General features: G+C 48.7%; 1 protein-coding gene across 1 annotated transcript; it reads right to left on the reverse strand.

The window, feature by feature from the left end:
* Window positions 1-508: 508 nt before the first annotated feature.
* STK36 (serine/threonine kinase 36) lies at window positions 509-23047 on the reverse strand. Its single transcript, XM_053471090.1, has 28 exons — window positions 22985-23047; window positions 21945-22029; window positions 21670-21810; window positions 21482-21559; window positions 20798-20928; window positions 15400-15649; window positions 14367-14460; window positions 14068-14231; window positions 13918-13965; window positions 13736-13809; window positions 13559-13649; window positions 12316-12453; window positions 11985-12152; window positions 11532-11617; window positions 11152-11251; window positions 10464-10617; window positions 9213-9319; window positions 9043-9141; window positions 7918-8016; window positions 7751-7845; window positions 7611-7668; window positions 6430-6540; window positions 5853-5927; window positions 4225-4384; window positions 3977-4124; window positions 3595-3757; window positions 2420-3148; window positions 509-921 (listed from the first exon to the last, which is right to left on the reverse strand). Exons 2-28 carry the CDS (start codon window positions 22026-22028, stop codon window positions 790-792), a joined length of 3777 nt encoding a protein of 1258 aa, XP_053327065.1. The 5' UTR covers window position 22029; window positions 22985-23047; the 3' UTR covers window positions 509-789.
* Between the last annotated feature and the right edge of the window lie 16 nt (window positions 23048-23063).

Raw genomic sequence — 23063 nt, forward strand, 5'->3', positions numbered from 1 at the left:
CCAAGACTCGTACAGCATCCAACGAAGATTCCTGCAGAACATTGCAGCAACCGCCCTGCAGAGATCCCTGCAGAACATCGCAGCAACCGCCCCAACACCAGTACAGCATCCAACGAAGATTCCTGCAGAACATCGCAGCAACCGCCCATAGAGCCCTGCAGAGATCCCTGCAGAACATCGCAGCAACCGCCCCAACACCAGTACAGCATCCAACGAAGATTCCTGCAGAACATCGCAGCAACCGCCCATAGAGCCCTGCAGAGATCCCTGCAGAACATCGCAGCAACCGCCCCAGCACCAGTACAGCATCCAACGAAGATTCCTGCAGAACATCGCAGCAACCGCCCCAACACCAGTACAGCATCCAACGAAGATTCCTGCAGAACATCGCAGCAACCGCCCCAAAAACGACAGCGTCTGGTGGTGATCTGCTTGTTTCCGCCGGTATTCAGTATTTATGGCACATAATACAGTATATTTATTTATTTATAATTCCAAAAGCTTTGGATTTGATTAAATGAATAAACTTTATTGTTACAAAAATCTACAGAATATACACGCTGATTATTCATGTTTTATTCTTTCACCCCCAAAAAACAGCAATTTGAGAATCAGAATCCGAACACTTTTGGTATAAGAGGGGAAGCTGTCTGTACACATGAAACGTCTGGTGACTCTGGCTCTACGGGGTGGCCGCTCAGGGCCGGTGCGAAGCTTCTCAGCAGACGGAGGGGCCGCTCAGCAGACGGAGGGGCCACTATTAAGCTTCTCAACAGACGGAGGGGCCACTCAGCAGACGGAGGGGCCACTCAGCAGACGGAGGAGCCGGTCGCAGTGATGGGCGCAGGAAGCAGAGCCACATCTTTGGGAACTTTTCAGGAACACCAACAGCTTCTCTCCAGCATCCAGAGACAGAAGGTGCTGAGAAGAGAGATTAAGAAAACAAAAATTGGGAGAAAAAAAAATTGTAAAAATAAAGCAAATATCTGGATGTGTAGATGGCAAGCCCACCGGGCCACAAAATAACCTGAACCCCCTCCCACTATCTGTATGAATAATAATCAGACCGGTGGCAAGGATTAGCGCTAAATCTTCCTAAACTTGTGGAACACACAGTGTTAACAGAACGCATGGCAACAGGGGTCCCTTAATCCACCAATCAGCGAAGACCCCGGAAATAAATCACTTCTAGATCACTAATAGATTCTTTGCTTCTCCCGGGATCAGGTGACAGCTTTTTGTGACTACTTTCTGACACGGAGCCACGTTTGGGTTTTATTTCGGGGTCCGTGGCTCGTCTCCATATTCATCACCCGTTAACATGTAACGGCTTCACTTTCTGACACGGAGCCACGTTTGGGTTTTATTTCGGGGTCCGTGGCTCGTCTCCATATTCATCATCCGTTAACGTGTAACGGCTTCACTTTCTGACACGGAGCCACGTTTGGGTTTTATTCCGGTGTCCGACGTGGGACTCACCTCGCTGCCTTTCTGAACGGCCTGTGAAAGATGTCCCCGTGACGATGTTTCATTCCACGGAAAGCAACCACATTTTTCATTTCTCGCCCGTTTTGGTTTATTTATGGCAGACGGTGGAACCTTTTTTTCTTCTTCCCAGGCCGGTGGGCTTGTTGGGTGATGCGGTTAGCTGGGTGGACACGGGTCGCTTTAAAGCCCATTCAGTAAGAGGGGCCGTGGCACGGAAAGCTTTCAGCTCAGGGTGTAGACTGGATCTAAGATCTTAAGAGCTGCCGATTGGCCCCCGGAAACCCACTTTTAGAGCCGTTGCTCATCTTTCTTCTTCAGAAGTGAATATTTTATCTTGTTTAATATTTTCAGCTTGAAAACGAGGCGTAATAAGAGCCGCTTGCTTGTAATTAAATTTGTACCCTTTGCTAGAGCAGCGACGTACAGTTTAGGTTATGTTAACGACAGAAGGCGAGTATTATTCCTCCCCTTAGCGCCATTGTTTTCCTTTAGGTTAAAGTTTCTCGGAGGACTCTGCTGTTCTTCAAGCTGCCGGACATCATTCCATTTGGTTGCTTTTCCTTTGGTTTTAGGATCAAGGACAGTGGTTGGGAGCAGAGGATGGGATGTTCGCTGATTGGTGGATTAAGGGGGTCTGGTTGCTATGTATGGTTCTAACAAGCGTTCTATAGGGTTTTCTTTGCTGCTGGGAAATAGTAAAGGAAGGTTTAGCAATAAAAGGATCTTCCTGTCTTTAATAAAATCTACAATATTTTATGCCGCAGCCTCTTTTGGTGGATCCGCATTGGGCGCGACCTGCATGGCTTCTGGGCCGCCATATAAATGAGCAATTCCTGGGCTTACCATCCAGACTGAAGGCCGCCTGCAGGACAGAGTAGCCGAGGATTAAGTCACCCGGCCAAGACTCCAATGCCGCAGGTTTGATACCCACCTGCCGTACAGCCGGCGATCCGCTCAGACTACGGAGGGCAATGAGCGAAGCCAGTCGGACGGACTCGTCTTGGTCTGTACAGGCCGACTGAAGGAGCAGCTGCGGGACCTTTAACACCTGAAGCTGAGCATCGCTTTCTCGAATGGAGACCGTGCCCAGATTCCCTAAAGCGCTGGCCGCATGGGCACGGGTCTTTGCTTGAGGATCCCTGAGGAGAGTCAGGATCCTCGATGTCGCAAGAGACACCCAGAGGCTGTAACATTCTGCTTGGTCCTTGTGAAACGCAAAATTTCCTACAGCAAATGCGGCCGATCTCCTTACTCGGGCGTCTCTGTCCGAGAGACAGTCCAGCAAACGTTCCAACACAGACTTTGCCAGATGTTCCTCATGACGAGCCAAGTTCCCCGCAAGGGTGCACCCGGCAGCCCTCAGTTCCGGCCCTGAAGTGTGCAGGAGCTGGGGCAGAAGTTTCTCCCACTCTCCCACAATGCTTTGCAGTAGAGGCAGACATGTGGACGACGTTCGGATCAAGTGGCTGAAAAGGGACAGCAGGTCACAGGTCAGACTGTCCGGCCCTGAGCGCAGGGCACTTCCCAGCCATGCGGCCACGTCATGCGAGGAGGCTGCCGACGACGAAAACTCTTCAAGGAAGTCATTCTGAACAAGCGCAAGACGACACAACAGAGACACGGGAAGCTCCATGAGGTGCGGCGGGAGCTGAGATGCAGCCTGCGGAGCGAGACAGAACATTGTATTTATTTATAAAGCGCCCGTAGCTCGGTCACAATGAAAAGTGATATTAAGATTGATAATGTACATATATATATATATATAATATACATAATATAATAGAAACATAATATATATATATACATGTATATGTCGATAAGATTAAACACGGGGGCCCGGCTCCTCCAAGCTCACAAGCGTCGTATGGAGAAGAGACTAAGAGTCTCTATCCAGCCAGGGGAAGGATTATAAAAACGGAAGCATCGCAGAAAAGACTGATGTACGGCATAGAGCCGAGCCAACCCGTCTGTGGCGACAAAACTCCACAACCAAAGAAATGGTAAACGTCCTCTGTGATGTAATGGTTACCCGGATCTGGCGCCTCACCCGCCAATGTGGAACTTTGCCGCCCGGGGCACTAAGTCCTGACATAATGCCTGGCATACCTGCAGCAGAAACGAGACAGTCTGGTGCCGTCTGAGAGATCCCAGAATCACATGCATGGTGTCCTCAGCCGTCTCCAGAGAGAAGGGGACGCAGAGTAGTTGGGTCACAAGATTTACCACGTCGGAAACAGTCTGAGAAACGTCCCATCCAGAGGAGCAACACCTAAGAGAAGCTGGCGTTAGAGGGCACGCTGACGGGCACGCTCTCCTGGTACCAGGTCGGGACTGACGGGTCTAACGAGATGCCCCGAGGGCTCATATTTTACTGGATGGGGCATTTATCCATTCGTAAAACACTTAAAATGCTAATTAATGGGGCATTCGTTAGGGACAGCAGGCAGGCGTATGCTTGTCTGTTACATGTGCTTTCATTTCTACTCACGCATGCGTCACATGACCCAGGAAGCTGGGGGTCAATAAATGGTTAACTGCCGCCAGGATCAGCCCATCCGGGTTAGCCAGGAGGCTGAGGAAGTTATCGGGGTCCCGCACAGAGGTCACGAGCGCCAGGTGGAGGAAACTTATCACCCCTGAGACAAAGTAAATGCAAAGTTATCACCCCAGCCATCGCAGAGCACCTCCATAGACAGTGGCGCATCCCTGGCCTCACGTCTTATCACCGGTACTCACCGCGCACAGACAGTAGGTTCCAGTCTGGAGCCACACAGGGGGTCCCGCGAGGAGTCTCTCCTTCCAGCTGAGTCTTTGCACTCGACGCACCCAACAATGAGCAGACATGGAACCATAGAAAGGCGCTCTCTTCTGAGACTTCCATAAAGAGCGACTGGTCCTAGAAACACAAGGGTGTAAATGCTGAAGACACTCAGTGCAGAGATGCCCCCAAGACACGCGCGTTAACATTTCTGTCTCATGCTGCTTACAAACCTACAACACGTTACAAACCCGACGTCTCCAACCTTACACGTAACTAACCCCGACGTCTCCAACCTTACACGTAACTAACCCCGTCGTCTCCTACCTTACACGTAACTAACCCCGACGTCTCCAACTTTACACGTAACTAACCCCGACGTCTCCAACTTTACACGTAACTTACCCCGACGTCTCCAACTTTACACGTAACTTACCCCGACGTCTCCAACCTTACACGTAACTAACCCCGACGTCTCCAACCTTACACGTAACTAACCCCGACGTCTCCAACCTTACACGTAACTAACCCCGACGTCTCCAACCTTACACGTAACTAACCCCGACGTCTCCAACCTTACACGTAACTAACCCCGACGTCTCCAACTTTACACGTAACTTAACCCGACGTCTCCAACTTTACACGTAACTAACCCAGACGTCTCCAACCTTACACGTAACTAACCCCGACGTCTCCAACCTTACACATAACTAACCCCGACGTCTCCAACTTTACACGTAACTAACCCCGACATCTCCAACCTTACACGTAACTAACCCCGACGTCTCCAACCTTACACGTAACTAACCCCGACGTCTCCAACCTTACACGTAACTAACCCCGTCGTCTCCTACCTTACACGTAACTAACCCCGACGTCTCCAACTTTACACGTAACTAACCCCGACGTCTCCAACTTTACACGTAACTTACCCCGACGTCTCCAACTTTACACGTAACTTACCCCGACGTCTCCAACCTTACACGTAACTAACCCCGACGTCTCCAACCTTACACGTAACTAACCCCGACGTCTCCAACCTTACACGTAACTAACCCCGACGTCTCCAACCTTACACGTAACTAACCCCGACGTCTCCAACCTTACACGTAACTAACCCCGACGTCTCCAACTTTACACGTAACTTAACCCGACGTCTCCAACTTTACACGTAACTAACCCAGACGTCTCCAACCTTACACGTAACTAACCCCGACGTCTCCAACTTTACACGTAACTAACCCCGACGTCTCCAACCTTACACGTAACTAACCCCGACGTCTCCAACCTTACACGTAACTAACCCCGACGTCTCCAACCTTACACGTAACTAACCCCGACGTCTCCAACTTTACACGTAACTAACCCCGACGTCTCCAACTTTACACGTAACTACCCCCGACGTCTCCAACATTACACGTAACTAATCCCGACGTCTCCAACTTTACACGTAACTAACCCCGACATCTCCAACCTTACACGTAACTAACCCCGACGTCTCCAACCTTACACGTAACTAACCCCGACGTCTCCAACCTTACACGTAACTAACCCCGACGTCTCCAACATTACACGTAAACTGGGTGTACACAGTGAGCACATTTACCTGGTTAAGCTGCTGGTTTAGAAAATGGAAGATCCAGTCGTGTATTCCTGAGCCCAGAGGAGCCGGAGACACCAGCTGCAAGACATAAGCAAGAAAGTGGCAAAGGGTGCTCGTGGCAGCGCATGTATCCACAAAACGTTGCATCAGCATCAGAGGAACGCATCCTCGACTTTCCACAGATAAGAGGGTCTGGGATTGTCGTCAATGGAGTGGCCAATAAAGGAGTAATTCCTGTATGGGGTTTACATGGGGAGCGAACCCCTGAGTGTGCATGAAGCTAGCACCGGGGCCACTTTTCTGTGCTGCCACACATGGAACGGAGGGGGTACCCGCTATGTTGGGTAGCAGGTCCTGCAGCATTTCGTACAATATCCCAGAGACAGCTGGAGGATCCAGACTGTTCATGTTTTCGCTCAATGGTGGCCTTGATGGCAGGTTTGGGTTTCTTTCTTGGTTTTATACTAATTGCTTGGTTAGGGTTCGGGTTATATGGCAGGTGTCCCCGTCTCATGGCAGTTACATGAACACTCAGAAACGACAGAGAGAGTGCACACTCAGTGGCGCATGTGCCTTATACCTCAGGAGTCAATGCCAGGGATATTTTTATGACACTCATCAGTCTCTCGCGAGACAGCACGACAGGTTCCCCACAGTCTTGAAGAGAAGATATCAGGACCACAGAACAGGCCTGGAAATCAGAGATCACAATCAAAGAGAGCCTCGGTTACTGTCCCTGATGAAGACTTGCTCTGGGTCAAAACATTGTCCTTATTCACAAACAGAGAAGCTGGCAGACCTGATGAAAAAAAGTCACTGCGGACATGGACAGGAGGGGGGCCCTAAACCACGGCAACCCATCAGGGACATCTGATTTGGATCTAGACATAGAGCGGGGGCACAGCAGGCACGGCATTGGGTAGGAAAGAGGGATGTCGGGGGCATACAAAGCAGGCAAATCTAAGGGCTGGAGAAACATTACGGCACAAATATTCATCTGTTCCTTACAGGGAAAGGTGGAATCAGCGCCAGATGTCACCGGCCTACAGATCCGGCAGACTAATGGCGGTGAGGAGCTTCAGGTACAGAAGGGTGGGATAGACTGCTTAATGAAAAATCATCGGTAACGTATCAGGGAAGCTACCGGAGGTTACAGTAGTTTGCAGAAGCAAATGTTTTCTCTCCCGGCCGTCACCATGCATTACAGAGGGGTGATGCTGGGGGCTTCTCCTGCAGGACAGGCTGAGCCAACCTTATATAATGTATGTGTGTGTGTGTGTATATATATATATATATATATATACTCAGCGAGCTGGCTCTGTATAATGTATAGATCAATCAGTGAGATGCTCTGCAAGATGTACAGTTCAATCAGAGCCACAGAATTTGTCTATCCCATGTATGTTTAAATGCCCTCACTGTATTACCCTGTACCACTTCTGCTGGGAGGCTGCTCCACTTATCTACCACCCTCTCAGTAAAGTCAAACTTTCTTCAATTCACAAGCCTCTGACCCTCAAGTGTTAGATTCTGGTCTCTTGTAACATTTATCCTCCTATGAAATAAATTTCCCTCCTGTGCTTTATTAAATCCCTCTCCCCAAGCTGGACATATTGAGACCCTCAGCCTCTGCTGATCATTTTTATCGTGTAAATCGTCCCCCATTTTAGCTGCCTTCCCTCTGAATGTCCTTCTGTCCTCAATACTTTAAGCGATTCTGTAACGTGATGTGACCCCCTCTCTGCCTCTAATGCCACTCACCACCAGAGATGGTACTTCACACGTGAGAAGCTGCTGGACCAGGGACTCCATCCGAGACCTAATGCAATAACAAAGACAGCCTTGGAACGATGCTGGACGGGAATCGTCAAAGGACGAGTTAGCTTAGCGCAGACACTTACAGCTCCGGCCAAGACTGAAGACGTAGAACGAGCACTGACAGCAGACACAGAGACAGCTCCACACAGCGAATCCTCTGAACGTCTCCAAGACTGACCTGAAAAGCAGAGAGAGTTCAGAGCGGCCGCGCTCACGCACCACGTTCCCGTCTCCGTATCTCCATACATACCTCCGATTCCAGAACACTCAGAACAGCCTGCCAGGCAGCGCCGTTTTTTACAAGGTGATGACAGAAGTCCAGGTTACTGTGACAGCAAGAATACAAGATCTGGTACAGGAGACAACAATCGGTCAGAAAAAGGCAAACAAGGCACGTGAAGTCCCACATTGCATGAAGCCTGCGGCCGGCCGCGATAAACCACCGCTTCCACAAGGCCGCGATAAACCACCGCTTCCACAAGGCCGCGATAAACCACCGCTTCCACAAGGCCGCGATAAACCACCGCTTCCACAAGGCCGCGATAAACCACCGCTTCCACAAGGCCGCGATAAACCACCGCTTCCACAAGGCCGCGATAAACCACCGCTTCCACAAGGCCGCGATAAACCACCGCTTCCACAAGGCCGCGATAAACCACCGCTTCCACAAGGCCGCGATAAACCACCGCTTCCACAAGGCCGCGATAAACCACCGCTATCACAAGGCCGCGATAAACCACCGCTATCACAAGGCCGCGATAAACCACCGCTTCCACAAGGCCGCTATAAACCAGCGCTTCCACAAGGCCGCGATAAACCACCGCTTCCACAAGGCCGCTATAAACCACCGCTTCCACAAGGCCGCGATAAACCACCGCTTCCACAAGGCCGCGATAAACCACCGCTTCCACAAGGCCGCGATAAACCACCGCTTCCACAGGGCAGCGATAAACCACCGCTTCCACAAGGCCGCGATAAACCACCGCTTCCACAAGGGCGCGATAAACCACCGCTTCCCCAAGGCAGCGATAAACCACCGCTTCCAAAAGGCCGCGATAAACCACCGCTTCCACAAGGCCGCCATAAACCACCGCTTCCACAAGGCCGCGATAAACCACCGCTTTCACAAGGCCGCGATAAACCACCGCTTCCCCAAGGCAGCGATAAACCACTGCTTCCACAAGGCAGCGATAAACCACTGCTTCCACAAGGCAGCGATAAACCACCGCTTCCACAAGGCCGCGATAAACCACCGCTTCCACAAGGCCGCGATAAACCACCGCCACATGGTCGCCAGCCCCTATAAACTGCCTCCGCAAGGCTGCCGGCCGCACACATCACTTCATGTGGTCTAGTTTTAAAACATCCCTCGTACCTTGAGACAGCTAAGAGCGCACGCAGAGCTCGGCAGATGTGAGACAATGCGGTCGAGACAAGTCCCCGAGATAAACTTCTCAGACAGATGAAGAGAAATCTGTAAGAAAAGTTAACGTTTTAGGAAAGATACATTATGAAGAAAACAAGAAAAGCCTGAGCGAGTCCTACCTTTTCCTTTATTTGCCTGCAGTCTACGGAGAACGGGATGTCGCACACAGCAGCCAGAGCATCAGTGAAGCGGCACTCTTCAGAAGACGCGTCTCCATCCGGCCCAGCTACAGGGAGCACATGAAGTATTAGTGGTCTGTAGTACATCACGCCAGGGAGCACATGGAGTATTAGTGCCCTGTAGTACATCACGCCAGGGAGCACATGGAGTATTAGTGGTCTGTAGTACATCACGCCAGGGAGCACATGGAGTATTAGTGCCCTGTAGTAAATCAAGCCAGGGAGCACATGAAGTATTAGTGCCCTGTAGTACATCACGCCAGGGAGCACATGGAGTATTAGTGCCCTGTAGTACATCACGCCAGGGAGCACATGGAGTATTAGTGCTCTGTAGTACATCACGCCAGGGAGCACATGGAGTATTAGTCCCCTGTAGTAAATCAAGCCAGGGAGCACATGAAGTATTAGTGCTCTGTAGTACATCACGCCAGGGAGCACATGGAGTATTAGTGCCCTGTAGTACATCACGCCAGGGAGCACATGGAGTATTAGTCCCCTGTAGTAAATCAAGCCAGGGAGCACATGAAGTATTAGTGCTCTGTAGTACAACACGCCAGGGAGCGCATGGAGTATTAGTGCTCTGTAGTACAACACGCCAGGGAGCACATTAAGTATTAGTGCCCTGTGGTACAACATGCCAGAGAGCACATGGAGTATTAGTGCCCTGTGGTACAACACGCCAGAGAGCACATGGAGTATTAGTGCCCTGTGGTACAACACGCCAGGGAGCACATGGAGTATTAGCACCCTGTAGTACAACACGCCAGGGAGCACATGGAGTATTAGTGCCCTGTGGTACAACACGCCAGGGAGCACATGGAGTATTAGGGCCCTGTAGTACAACACGCCAGGGAGCACATGGAGTATTAGTGCCCTGTAGTACATCACGCCAGGAAGCACATGGAGTATTAGTGCCCTGTAGTACATCACGCCAGGGAGCACATGGAGTATTAGTGCCCTGTAGTACATCACGCCAGGGAGCACATGGAGTATTAGTGCCCTGTAGTACATCACGCCAGGGAGCACATGGAGTATTAGTGCCCTGTAGTAAATCAAGCCAGGGAGCACATGGAGTATTAGTGCCCTGTAGTACAACACGCCAGGGAGCACATGGAGTATTAGTGCCCTGTAGTACATCACGCCAGGGAGCACATGGAGTATTAGCAAGGAATACAGGAAAATCAAACTGACCTTTAGGACTCACTGGCAGATCGGGGTTTGGACGCTGGGACTTCTCTAGAAGCCGCTCCAGAATCCTTCCGTGCTCTGAATGAAGATTGGTGTAAAACCCGGCAGCGTCTGGGAGTGCTCCACAGTCTATACTCTCACAAAGAGACACCAAACACTGACAGACAGACGGTGAGTGGCAGATTAGCTGTGAGTACGCGTTACGGACAGACAGATGGAGAGGGGCAGGTTAGCTGTGAGTACGCGTCACGGACAGACAGACGGAGAGGGGCAGGTTAGCTGTGAGTACGTGTCACGGACAGACAGACGGAGAGTGGCAGATTAGCTGTGAGTACGCGTCACGGACAGACAGATGGAGAGTGGCAGGTTAGCTGTGAGTACGCGTCACGGACAGACAGACGGAGAGTGGCAGATTAGCTGTGAGTACGTGGCACGGACAGACGGAGAGTGGCAGGTTAGCTGTGAGTACGCGTCACGGACAGACAGACGGAGAGTGGCAGGTTAGCTGTGAGTACGCGTCACGGACAGACAGACGGGGAGTGGCAGGTTAGCTGTGAGTACGTGGCACGGACAGACAGACGGAGAGTGGCAGGTTAGCTGTGAGTACGTGGCACGGACAGACAGACGGAGAGTGGCAGGTTAGCTGTGAGTACGTGGCACGGACAGACAGACAGGCAGGCATCACTCTTACTTGCAGACTCTGCTGTTGTAAGATTCCCTCTCCTTCTTGAGGAAAACAAAGCAAATCTTCCAAAACTCCAATAAACGTTTCGGCGCACGTCTCAAGATTCCTGCAAAATATCAAAAAAAGCTGAGAATTCTCAGCGGATATTCTGCTCTTGGCACCAGTCAAAACCGCCAAACTGTACCGTGACGCGCGGCCGCCTGAGGACAGAGCAGCCACATGCCTGATAATAACTGTAATAACGCGCAGCCCGGCGGTGGCATCCCTGACACGTCTACGTGCGATCTGGCGCAGGACACGCAGCGAGTGCCCCGACGCTTCGTCTACGTCCAACCCCGACGTTCGCCTTGCGCTCTGGTTCATCTACGCCGATCAGCGCGTCTTACCTCGAAGCTTCGGGATGTCTCTGGAAGCAGTAGTAAGCATTCAGCAGCGATAAAAGATCGGATAGGAAGGAGACGGCCCAGGAGCACTGTGACAACACAAAACGCGACGCATGGAAGATGCATTACACGGCCTCACAAAGGTCAATGATTTCAAGCTTTCCTCTACAGTCAAAGCGTTCGTTTGGTTTATGGATTAGAATTATGAAAGTTACAGAAGTTATAGAATCTTTTAGGTTAGGGTATTAGCGAGATGCCACAGAGCACATCTATTCTGGATACGATTTTAAAAATGAACCGTAAGCACAGAGACACATCGCCACGGCAACAGGGCCAGACCCTTTACCCATCTTCCGAAATATTCAGAAATTCCAACTACCCAACGCAGCCCAGCAAGCCCCCCCCGGGAAAAGCTTAAAGAGCCCAGTAAAAGAGAATAAGGGCCGTCATCCCGACCTGTCGCTGCTCACTGCTTAGCGTTTGGCCGATGAGATGCAGCACAAAGCCAGGTAACCGGAGCTCCATACACAGATCACAAAGCAGCGCGGGGTCACACGTCGACGTGAGAAGGTTACAGATGACACGCAGGGCAGGGCGCAGGCGGGAAACGTCTTCTAGAGAGACCTGGAGGAGAGAATAGTAAGAATCGGGGCCCCGGGCGACAACAGCGCGAGGTTATGAGAGGGCGAGAGACAAGAGCAGTCCTTTCCTATTTTGGAGGGGCTTGATAGAAAAGAGCAAGACAGCCTGTACCCCACTCATGGTACTCATATACTTATGTACTAACCGGCGGGCGGCAGTCCTGCAACCGGCACTGTACTCTTTTTCGGAAGCTGGGGTCTTGGAGTAGGAGGAAGGGAGTGCTGAGCTGAGCCTGAGCTGGGTCAGTGGCCTCCAGCAACAGAGACCACTCATCGTCACTGTCCTAGGGAGGAAAAAGAGCACAAGTGAGGAGACAAGATCGGCAAGAGGACTTCCCCCTTCAAGCCCACTGAAGCACCCAAAAACTGTCACCACTGGAACCACGACCCTTACCGTCCGTGTAACGCCAGCTGATCGCTGGAACCATGACAATTACCGTCCATGTAACGCCAGTTGATTGCTGGAACCACGACCCTTACCGCCCATTTAACCAGGACCCTTACCGCCCACGTAACCCCAGCTGATCGCTGGAACCATGACAATTACTGTCCACGTAGCCCCAGCTGATCGCCGGAACCACGACAATTACCATCCATGTAACCCCAGCTGATGGCTGGAACCATGACAATTACCGTCCATGTAACCCCAGCTGATGGCTGGAACCATGACAATTACCGTCCATGTAACCCCAGCTGATAGGTGGAACCATGACAATTACTGTCCATGTAACAGCTGATCGGTGGAACCACGACAATTACCGTCCATGTAGCTCCAGCTGACACCGGATGAACACAAGGGAATGTCCACGTTAAAAAATTATTCAATGAAAGTGACACATTTTTATCACAATTCACAGACCAAGTAAAAAGCAACAAGAAGCAGACAGTCAGCAGGAGGAGAGAAAGTGAACAGAGAAACGCATCCACGTCTGACACATACAAAGCATACAGGAACCCTAACCCGACATACGAAGGGTGTATAGAAACATATAATAACCGTCCCTAGAAATAAGAGAAAATGCAGAATCCTACATCCAATGCAGAAAATGCAGAATCCTACATCCAATCTAATATCCAATTCCCAACCAAATATAGCAGCAGACGTTCTGTCCTTCGTGGCTTTTTACTTGGTCCGTGGACTCGAATAAAAATGTGTTACTCCTTTTACTCCAAAAAATGTGTTACTCCAAGGAATATATATACCGTATATATATATATATACCGTATATATATATATATATATATATACACACACACACACACACACACACACATATACACACGTACAGGCAGCAGAAAGACACCTTCCTGATATTGTGCACACTGCACCCACCAGATGGAAGGCTTGCGCTTCACTGACACGAGATCCAGCCCGGGGGGCGCACTAACCTCACTCTCTAGGTGAACTCTCTCAATGCTTTGCCTGTCTAGCTTCTGGTGGCAGAACTCTCGTTCGTAATCCTGTGAGATCTGATGATCGCTGGGAGAAATAATGATAGGAACCCCTGTGAATACCAGAAGTCATTTGGCCAACAAGCCTCTTGTGGTGCGCTTGCTTTCTCTCACCTGGTTGCAGGGGGGGTTTCAGCTTCGGCCTGTTTTAATAGGACCTCCTGCTCAGCCGCGGCCAAAACGTTGTTCTGAAATCCAAAAACACTGATGAGCGGGGCGGTGTATCCATGGTGGTACATACTGTGTCAGGGGAAGACATACAGAGGGACACTGCGCAGGTTCAAATCCTTTTTTACCGATTTTTCTCCTTGCCGTGTCTTCCCGCTGTCTGTCTGGAGCGTGCTCTGCAGGGGAGACACATGCTGTATCATTAGAAGCTGCAGCTTGTAATATCAGACTGCATATGGGAAGTATACGGGGTTGGGGGGGCTGCTCAATCTTCTCACATGGTTTCTCTGGTGTCTTTTTGCCACTTGCTGTCTGGCTCTGCTCAGGATTCGAGAGTGCGCGCTGCTCTGGCCAGCAGTCTCGCACAATTTATCTCTCAGCTTCCGCTGCTCATCAGTCAGAGGGGACGTGAAGGGACTGGAGGCTGTTCCGTCTTTCACTACTGCAAGAAAAACAGCATGAGAAGGGAGAAGACGAGCGGAGAACGTCTTACTGCTGCACATACTGCCTTGTCTGCAGACGTCTTATCTCCAGCTCACCCCATTCCTGGAACCCATTACCGCTATGGTGCTCCTACCTGTCACCTTGTCCCTGATGAACGGATGCCTCAAAAGCTCAGGCCACGAGAGCCGGACGGTGGGATCCTTTGTGAGAAGGCCCTGCAAGAAGGCCTGTAACCGCATGGGACAGAAATACAACAAGTCAGATAGAAGAAAACAGAAGCAGGAGACCAGTTCAGCTCAAAAGTCAGATGGAATCCGTATCGACTCATGTCCGTGTAAATCCCAGGGATGTGAGAGGTACAGGGGGCCAATTCACAGAGCACACCCTAGAAGACTTTGTAGCACATGCGGCGCATGGCCTTTAACCGCAACTTTCCTGGTGGTTGAACTCAAGGAATCCAAGAAGTTCTAGAATGATGCTTTCAGACACCCCTATTTCCCCATCCCTATAGAATGATGCTTTCTGTCCCTGACACCCCTATTTCCCCATCCCTATAGAATGATGCTTTCTGTCCCTGACACCCCTATTTCCCCATCCCTATAGAATGATGCTTTCTGTCCCTGACACCCCTATTTCCCCATCCCTATAGAATGATGCTTTCTGTCCCTGACACCCCTATTTCCCCATCCCTATAGAATGATGCTTTCTGTCCCTGACACCCCTATTTCCCCATCCCTATAGAATGATGCTTTCTGTCCCTGACACCCCTATTTCCCCATCCCTATAGAATGATGCTTTTTGTCCCTGACACCCCTATTTCCCCATCCCTATAGAATGATGCTTTCTGTCCCTGACACCCCTATTTCCCCATCCCTATAGAATGATGCTTTCTGTCCCTGACACCCCTATTTCCCCATCCCTATAGAATGATGCTTTCTGTCCCTGACACCCCTATTTCCCCATCCCTATAGAAGTATACGTTGTGTCTCAGTCACCCTCATCACATTTTGCCTGAACGTCTGTTCTCACAATCATCATGCGCTATTTTGGGTTGGCATAAAGCTTTTTGGTGAAGCCTAAAATTAAAGGACATTGCCAGACCTTGAGCCCCCGCACCCCACGGCTCGCCCGGACCCCTTCCTATGAAGAAGAGGATAATTTCTCACCTTCAGCTCAGGAGATATACCCCGTGGCCAGCGCACGGCCTGCTGGGTAATGATGCTGACCAGCTGGAAGATGCTGTGTGTGTAGAATGGGGGTGTTCCAACCAGCAACTCATACACAATGCAGCCAAGGGCCCAGAGATCAGATCGGTGATCGTATGGCCGCTCGAGAACCAGCTCCGGGGACATATACAGGGGGGTGCCCTTAATAGAGCGCACCATTAAGGTGTCCAGACTTAGCTCACGGGCAAATCTAGAACAGAACGAAAAAGGCTCAGTTGCGGAGAAGTAACAAACAATCAGTATCAAACACGCTGTACAGTATATAAAGCCCCTCACTGTATCAAGCAGAATGTACAGTATATACATACCCTCTACCACTCACTATACAGTGTATACTCACCGGTACTAAACACGCCATTCAGTATATACATACCCTCTACCACTCACACCATACAGTGTATACTCACCAGTACTAAACACGCCATTCAGTATATACATACCCTCTACCACTCACACCATACAGTGTATACTCACCAGTACTAAACACGCCATTCAGTATATACATACCCTCTACCACTCACACCATACAGTGTATACTCACCAGTACTAAACACACCGTACAGTATATAAATACCCTCTACCCCTCACACCATACAGTGTATACTCACCGGTACTAAACACACCGTACAGTATATACATACCCTCTACCCCTCACACCATACAGTGTATACTCACCGGTACTAAACACACCGTACAGTATATACATACCCTCTACCACTCACACCATACAGTGTATACTCACCGGTACTAAACACGCCATTCAGTATATACATACCCTCTACCACTCACACCATACAGTGTATACTCACCGGTACTAAACACACCGTACAGTATATAAATACCCTCTACCCCTCACACCATACAGTGTATACTCACCGGTACTAAACACACCGTACAGTATATACATACCCTCTACCACTCACACCAGTGTATACTCACCAGTACTAAACACACCGTACAGTATATACATACCCTCTACCACTCACACCATACAGTGTATACTCACCGGTACTAAACACACCGTACAGTATATAAATACCCTCTACCCCTCACACCATACAGTGTATACTCACCGGTACTAAACACACCGTACAGTATATACATACCCTCTACCACTCACACCATACAGTGTATACTCACCAGTACTAAACACGCCATTCAGTATATACATACCCTCTACCCCTCACACCATACAGTGTATACTCACCGGTACTAAACACGCCATACAGTATATACATACCCTCTACCCCTCACACCATACAGTGTATACTCACCGGTACTAAACACACCGTACAGTATATACATACCCTCTACCCCTCACACCATACAGTGTATACTCACCGGTACTAAACACACCGTACAGTATATACATACCCTCTACCCCTCACACCATACAGTGTATACTCACCAGTACTAAACACGCCATTCAGTATATACATACCCTCTACCCCTCACACCATACAGTGTATACTCACCGGTACTAAACACACCGTACAGTATATACATACCCTCTACCACTCACACCATACAGTGTATACTCACCGGTACTAAACACGCCATTCAGTATATACATACCCTCTACCACTCACACCAGTGTATACTCACCGGTACTAAACACACCGTACAGTATATACATACCCTCTACCCCTCACACCATACAGTGTATACTCACCGGTACTAAACACGCCATACAGTATATACATACCCTCTACCACTCACACCATACAGTGTATACTCACCGGTACTAAACACACCGTACAGTATATAAATACCCTCTACCCCTCACACCATACAGTGTATACTCACCGGTACTAAACACACCGTACAGTATATACATACCCTCTAACCCTCACACCATACAGTGTATACTCACCGGTACTAAACACGCCATACAGTATATACATACCCTCTACCACTCACACCATACAGTGTATACTCACCGGTACTAAACACGCCATTCAGTATATACATACCCTCTACCACTCACACCATACAGTGTATACTCACCGGTACTAAACACACCGTACAGTATATACATAAACTCTACCCCTCACACCATACAGTGTATACTCACTGGTACTAAACCCGCTATACAGTATATACATACCCTCTACCACTCACACCATACAGTGTATACTCACCGGTACTAAACACCCCGTACAGTATATACATACCCTCTACCACTCACACCATACAGTGTATACTCACCGGTACTAAACACACCGTACAGTATATACATACCCTCTAACCCTCACACCATACAGTGTATACTCACCGGTACTAAACACGCCATTCAGTATATACATACCCTCTACCACTCACACCAGTGTATACTCACCGGTACTAAACACGCCATTCAGTATATACATACCCTCTACCCCTCACACCATACAGTGTATACTCACCGGTACTAAACACGCCATTCAGTATATACATACCCTCTACCCCTCACACCATACAGTGTATACTCACCGGTACTAAACACGCCATACAGTATATAAATACCCTCTACCCCTCACACCATACAGTGTATACTCACCGGTACTAAACACACCGTACAGTATATACATACCCTCTACCACTCACACCATACAGTGTATACTCACCGGTACTAAACACGCCATTCAGTATATACATACCCTCTACCCCTCACACCATACAGTGTATACTCACCAGTACTAAACACGCCATACAGTATATACATACCCTCTACCACTCACACCATACAGTGTATACTCACCGGTACTAAACACGCCATACAGTATATAAATACCCTCTACCCCTCACACCATACAGTGTATACTCACCGGTACTAAACACGCCATTCAGTATATACATACCCTCTACCACTCACACCATACAGTGTATACTCACCGGTACTAAACACACCGTACAGTATATACATACCCTCTACCACTCACACCATACAGTGTATACTCACCGGTACTAAACACACCGTACAGTATATAAATACCCTCTACCCCTCACACCATACAGTGTATACTCACCGGTACTAAACACACCGTACAGTATATAAATACCCTCTACCCCTCACACCATACAGTGTATACTCACCGGTACTAAACACACCGTACAGTATATACATACCCTCTACCACTCACACCATACAGTGTATACTCACCGGTACTAAACACACCGTACAGTATATACATACCCTCTACCACTCACACCAGTGTATACTCACCGGTACTAAACACACCGTACAGTATATACATACCCTCTACCACTCACACCATACAGTGTATACTCACCGGTACTAAACACACCGTACAGTATATACATACCCTCTACTACTCACACCATACAGTGTATACTCACCAGTACTAAACACGCCATTCAGTATATACATACCCTCTAACCCTCACACCATACAGTGTATACTCACCGGTACTAAACACACCGTACAGTATATACATACCCTCTACCCCTCACACCATACAGTGTATACTCACCGGTACTAAACACACCGTACAGTATATACATACCCTCTACCACTCACACCATACAGTGTATACTCACCGGTACTAAACACACCGTACAGTATATACATACCCTCTACCCCTCACACCATACAGTGTATACTCACCGGTACTAAACACGCCATTCAGTATATATATACCCTCTACCCCTCACACCATACAGTGTATACTCACCGGTACTAAACACGCCATACAGTATATAAATACCCTCTACCACTCACACCATACAGTGTATACTCACCGGTACTAAACCCGCTATACAGTATATACATACCCTCTACCACTCACACCATACAGTGTATACTCACCGGTACTAAACACCCCGTACAGTATATAAATACCCTCTACCCCTCACACCATACAGTGTATACTCACCGGTACTAAACACACCGTACAGTATATACATACCCTCTACCACTCACACCATACAGTGTATACTCACCGGTACTAAACACACCGTACAGTATATAAATACCCTCTACCCCTCACACCATACAGTGTATACTCACCGGTACTAAACACGCCATACAGTATATACATACCGTCTACCACTCACACCATACAGTGTATACTCACCGGTACTAAACACACCGTACAGTATATACATACCCTCTACCCCTCACACCATACAGTGTATACTCACCGGTACTAAACACGCCATACAGTATATACATACCCTCTACCACTCACACCATACAGTGTATACTCACCGGTACTAAACACACCGTACAGTATATACATACCCTCTACCACTCACACCATACAGTGTATACTCACCGGTACTAAACCCGCTATACAGTATATACATACCCTCTACCACTCACACCATACAGTGTATACTCACCGGTACTAAACACACCGTACAGTATATACATACCCTCTACCCCTCACACCATACAGTGTATACTCACCGGTACTAAACACACCGTACAGTATATAAATACCCTCTACCACTCACACCATACAGTGTATACTCACCGGTACTAAACACGCCATACAGTATATACATACCGTCTACCACTCACACCATACAGTGTATACTCACCGGTACTAAACACACCGTACAGTATATACATACCCTCTACCCCTCACACCATACAGTGTATACTCACCGGTACTAAACACACCGTACAGTATATACATACCCTCTACCCCTCACACCATACAGTGTATACTCACCGGTACTAAACACGCCATACAGTATATACATACCCTCTACCACTCACACCAGTGTATACTCACCGGTACTAAACCCGCCATACAGTATATACATACCCTCTACCCCTCACATCATACAGTGTATACTCACCGGTACTAAACACGCCGTACAGTATATACATACCCTTTACCCCTCACACCATACAGTGTATACTCACCGGTACTAAACACGCCGTACAGTTTATAAATACCCTCTACCACTCACACCAGTGTATACTCACCGGTACTAAACCCGCCATACAGTATATACATACCCTCTACCACTCACACCAGTGTATACTCACCGGTACTAAACCCGCCATACAGTATATACATAAACTCTACCCCTCACACCATACAGTGTATACTCACCGGTACTAAACACACCGTACAGTATATAAATACCCTCTACCCCTCACACCATACAGTGTATACTCACTGGTACTAAACACACCGTACAGTATATACATAAACTCTACCCCTCACACCATACAGTGTATACTCACCGGTACTAAACACACCGTACAGTATATACATAAACTCTACCCCTCACACCATACAGTGTATACTCACTGGTACTAAACCCGCCATACAGTATATACAGCCCCTCACTGTATACTCAATGACCACTACACACTTACCCAAAGTCACAAAGTTTGACGGTTCCATCTTTACCCAGCAAAATATTCTGAGGCTTCATGTCCCTGTGCAAGATTCGGTGAGAGTGCAGGTAATAGAGTGCAGACACCAGTTGGGCAGAGACATCTCTTACCTACAGAAACAAATAATGCCTAATAGAAGATGCTTGATACGCGGCAGAGACATCCCTTACATCCAGAGACACCTCAAACATCACCAGCAGGTGGTAACCCCCCCTAGCTCCCCTGCATTGAATAAACCCCAGAGATTACCCAGGGGGGTAACAGGGTAACAGGGTAAGCCCCCCCTAGCTCCCCTGCATTGAATAAACCCCAGAGATTACCCAGGAGGGTCACAGGCTAAGGCCCCCAGCTCCCCTGCATTGAATAAACCCCAGAGATTACCCAGGAGGGTAACAGGGTAAGGCCCTCCCAGCTCCCCTGCATTGAATAAACCCCAGAGATTACCCAGGAGGGTAACAGGCTAAGGCCCCCAGCTCCCCTGCATTGAATAAACCCCAGAGATTACCCAGGAGGGTCACAGGCTAAGGCCCCCAGCTCCCCTGCACTGAATAAACCCCAGAGATTACCCAGGAGGGTAACAGGCTAAGGCCCCCAGCTCCCCTGCATTGAATAAACCCCAAATTAGGGGGGTAACAGGTCTCCCCTCCCGCCCCATGTAATTACCAGCTCTTCAGACAAATTCCCATCATCTTCCAGGATCTGGAATAACTCTCCTTCCGCGTATTCAGTGACCACAACAACCTGCGAGATAAAAAAGCGACAGAGCGTACTGCAGAGAGGCTGCCATTTCCAACACCTTTCCAGGACAAGAGCCTCTCGTGAGTGTCGTGAAATCTCTCAATGGCTCCCACCTCTCGCTCTGTCTCGCAGCTGTCTAACATCCGTACAATGTTGGGGTGTCTGAGATCCCTCATAATCTGAATTTCTCTCTTCAGTCCTCTCAGTTCCTTCTCTGAGCGGCCAACTTTTGGGATAAACTTCAAAGCCACGACCTGCAAAATAAGAAAGCTGGTGAGATTTTGCACTGGTCATGAGACTGCGACCCTCGCCAGCTACGCCTTCTCTTTCTTTGATGTGGAGCCAAGGGCTCCTGGTTTTGGATCCGTGCCCGCGATGAAGACATCACCTCTCCGCTGTGCTTCCTCCGGCCCTTGTAAACTCGCCCGAAGGAACCTTCGCCGATCAGGTGCAGAACGTGGTACTTCTCCATCCTGCTCGGAAAGAAATAACACATCAGGTCTCTCCGTTACAGGGGGCTTCAGAGACACGCAGGGTTAACGGCAACATTCAGGGTGTTCTCGGCTGCCTTGTCACACACAGGGGGTCTCTGACCCTTTCTTTACGTATTCTAGGAGGGGACGGGAGGGGGTTAGTCACCCCATAATTACTCTCTCTCTCTCTATGGGGGGTTAGTCACCCCATAATTAATCTCTCTCTCTCTCTCTCTGTATATATATATATATATATATATATATATATATATATGTATCGGGAGGGGGTTAGTCACCCCATAATTAATCTCTCTCTCTCTCTCTCTATATATATATATATATATATATATATATATATATAGGTGGGCTATTTCATCCGGCCTCTATACATATATATCGGGAGGGAGTTAGTCACCCCATAATTAATCTCTCTCTCTCTCTATATATGTATCGGGAGGGGGTTAGTCACCCCATAATTAATCTCTCTCTCTATATATATATATCGGGAGGGGGTTAGTCACCCCATAATTACTCTCTCTCTATATATATGTATCGGGAGGGGGTTAGTCACCCCATAATTAATCTCTCTCTCTCTATATATATGTATCGGGAGGGGGTTAGTCACCCCATAATTAATCTCTCTCTCTCTATATATATATATATATATATATATGTATGGGGGGGTTAGTCACCCCATAATTGATTAATCTCTCTCTCTCTCTCTCTCTCTCTCTCTCTCTCTCTCTCTCTCTCTCATCCGGCCTCTATACATATATATAGGGAGGGAGGGGGTTAGTCATCCCATTCCTATATATCTATATCTATATATATATCTATATATATAGATATATATATAGAGGGGGGCTATTTCATCCCGCCTCTATATATACCGAGGGAGGGGTGTATTCATCCCGTATCTATATATATATATATATATAACGAGTTGTCTTCTCACCCTGTCTTTGTATACTGGGAAGTCTCTCCTGCTCTGTCGCTCTTTTCCTTCTCTTCCGGTTTGTTTCGTTTCCTGGCAA

This window comes from Spea bombifrons, chromosome 7 (genome assembly GCF_027358695.1).
Source record: "Spea bombifrons isolate aSpeBom1 chromosome 7, aSpeBom1.2.pri, whole genome shotgun sequence".
Taxonomy (NCBI): domain Eukaryota; kingdom Metazoa; phylum Chordata; class Amphibia; order Anura; family Pelobatidae; genus Spea; species Spea bombifrons.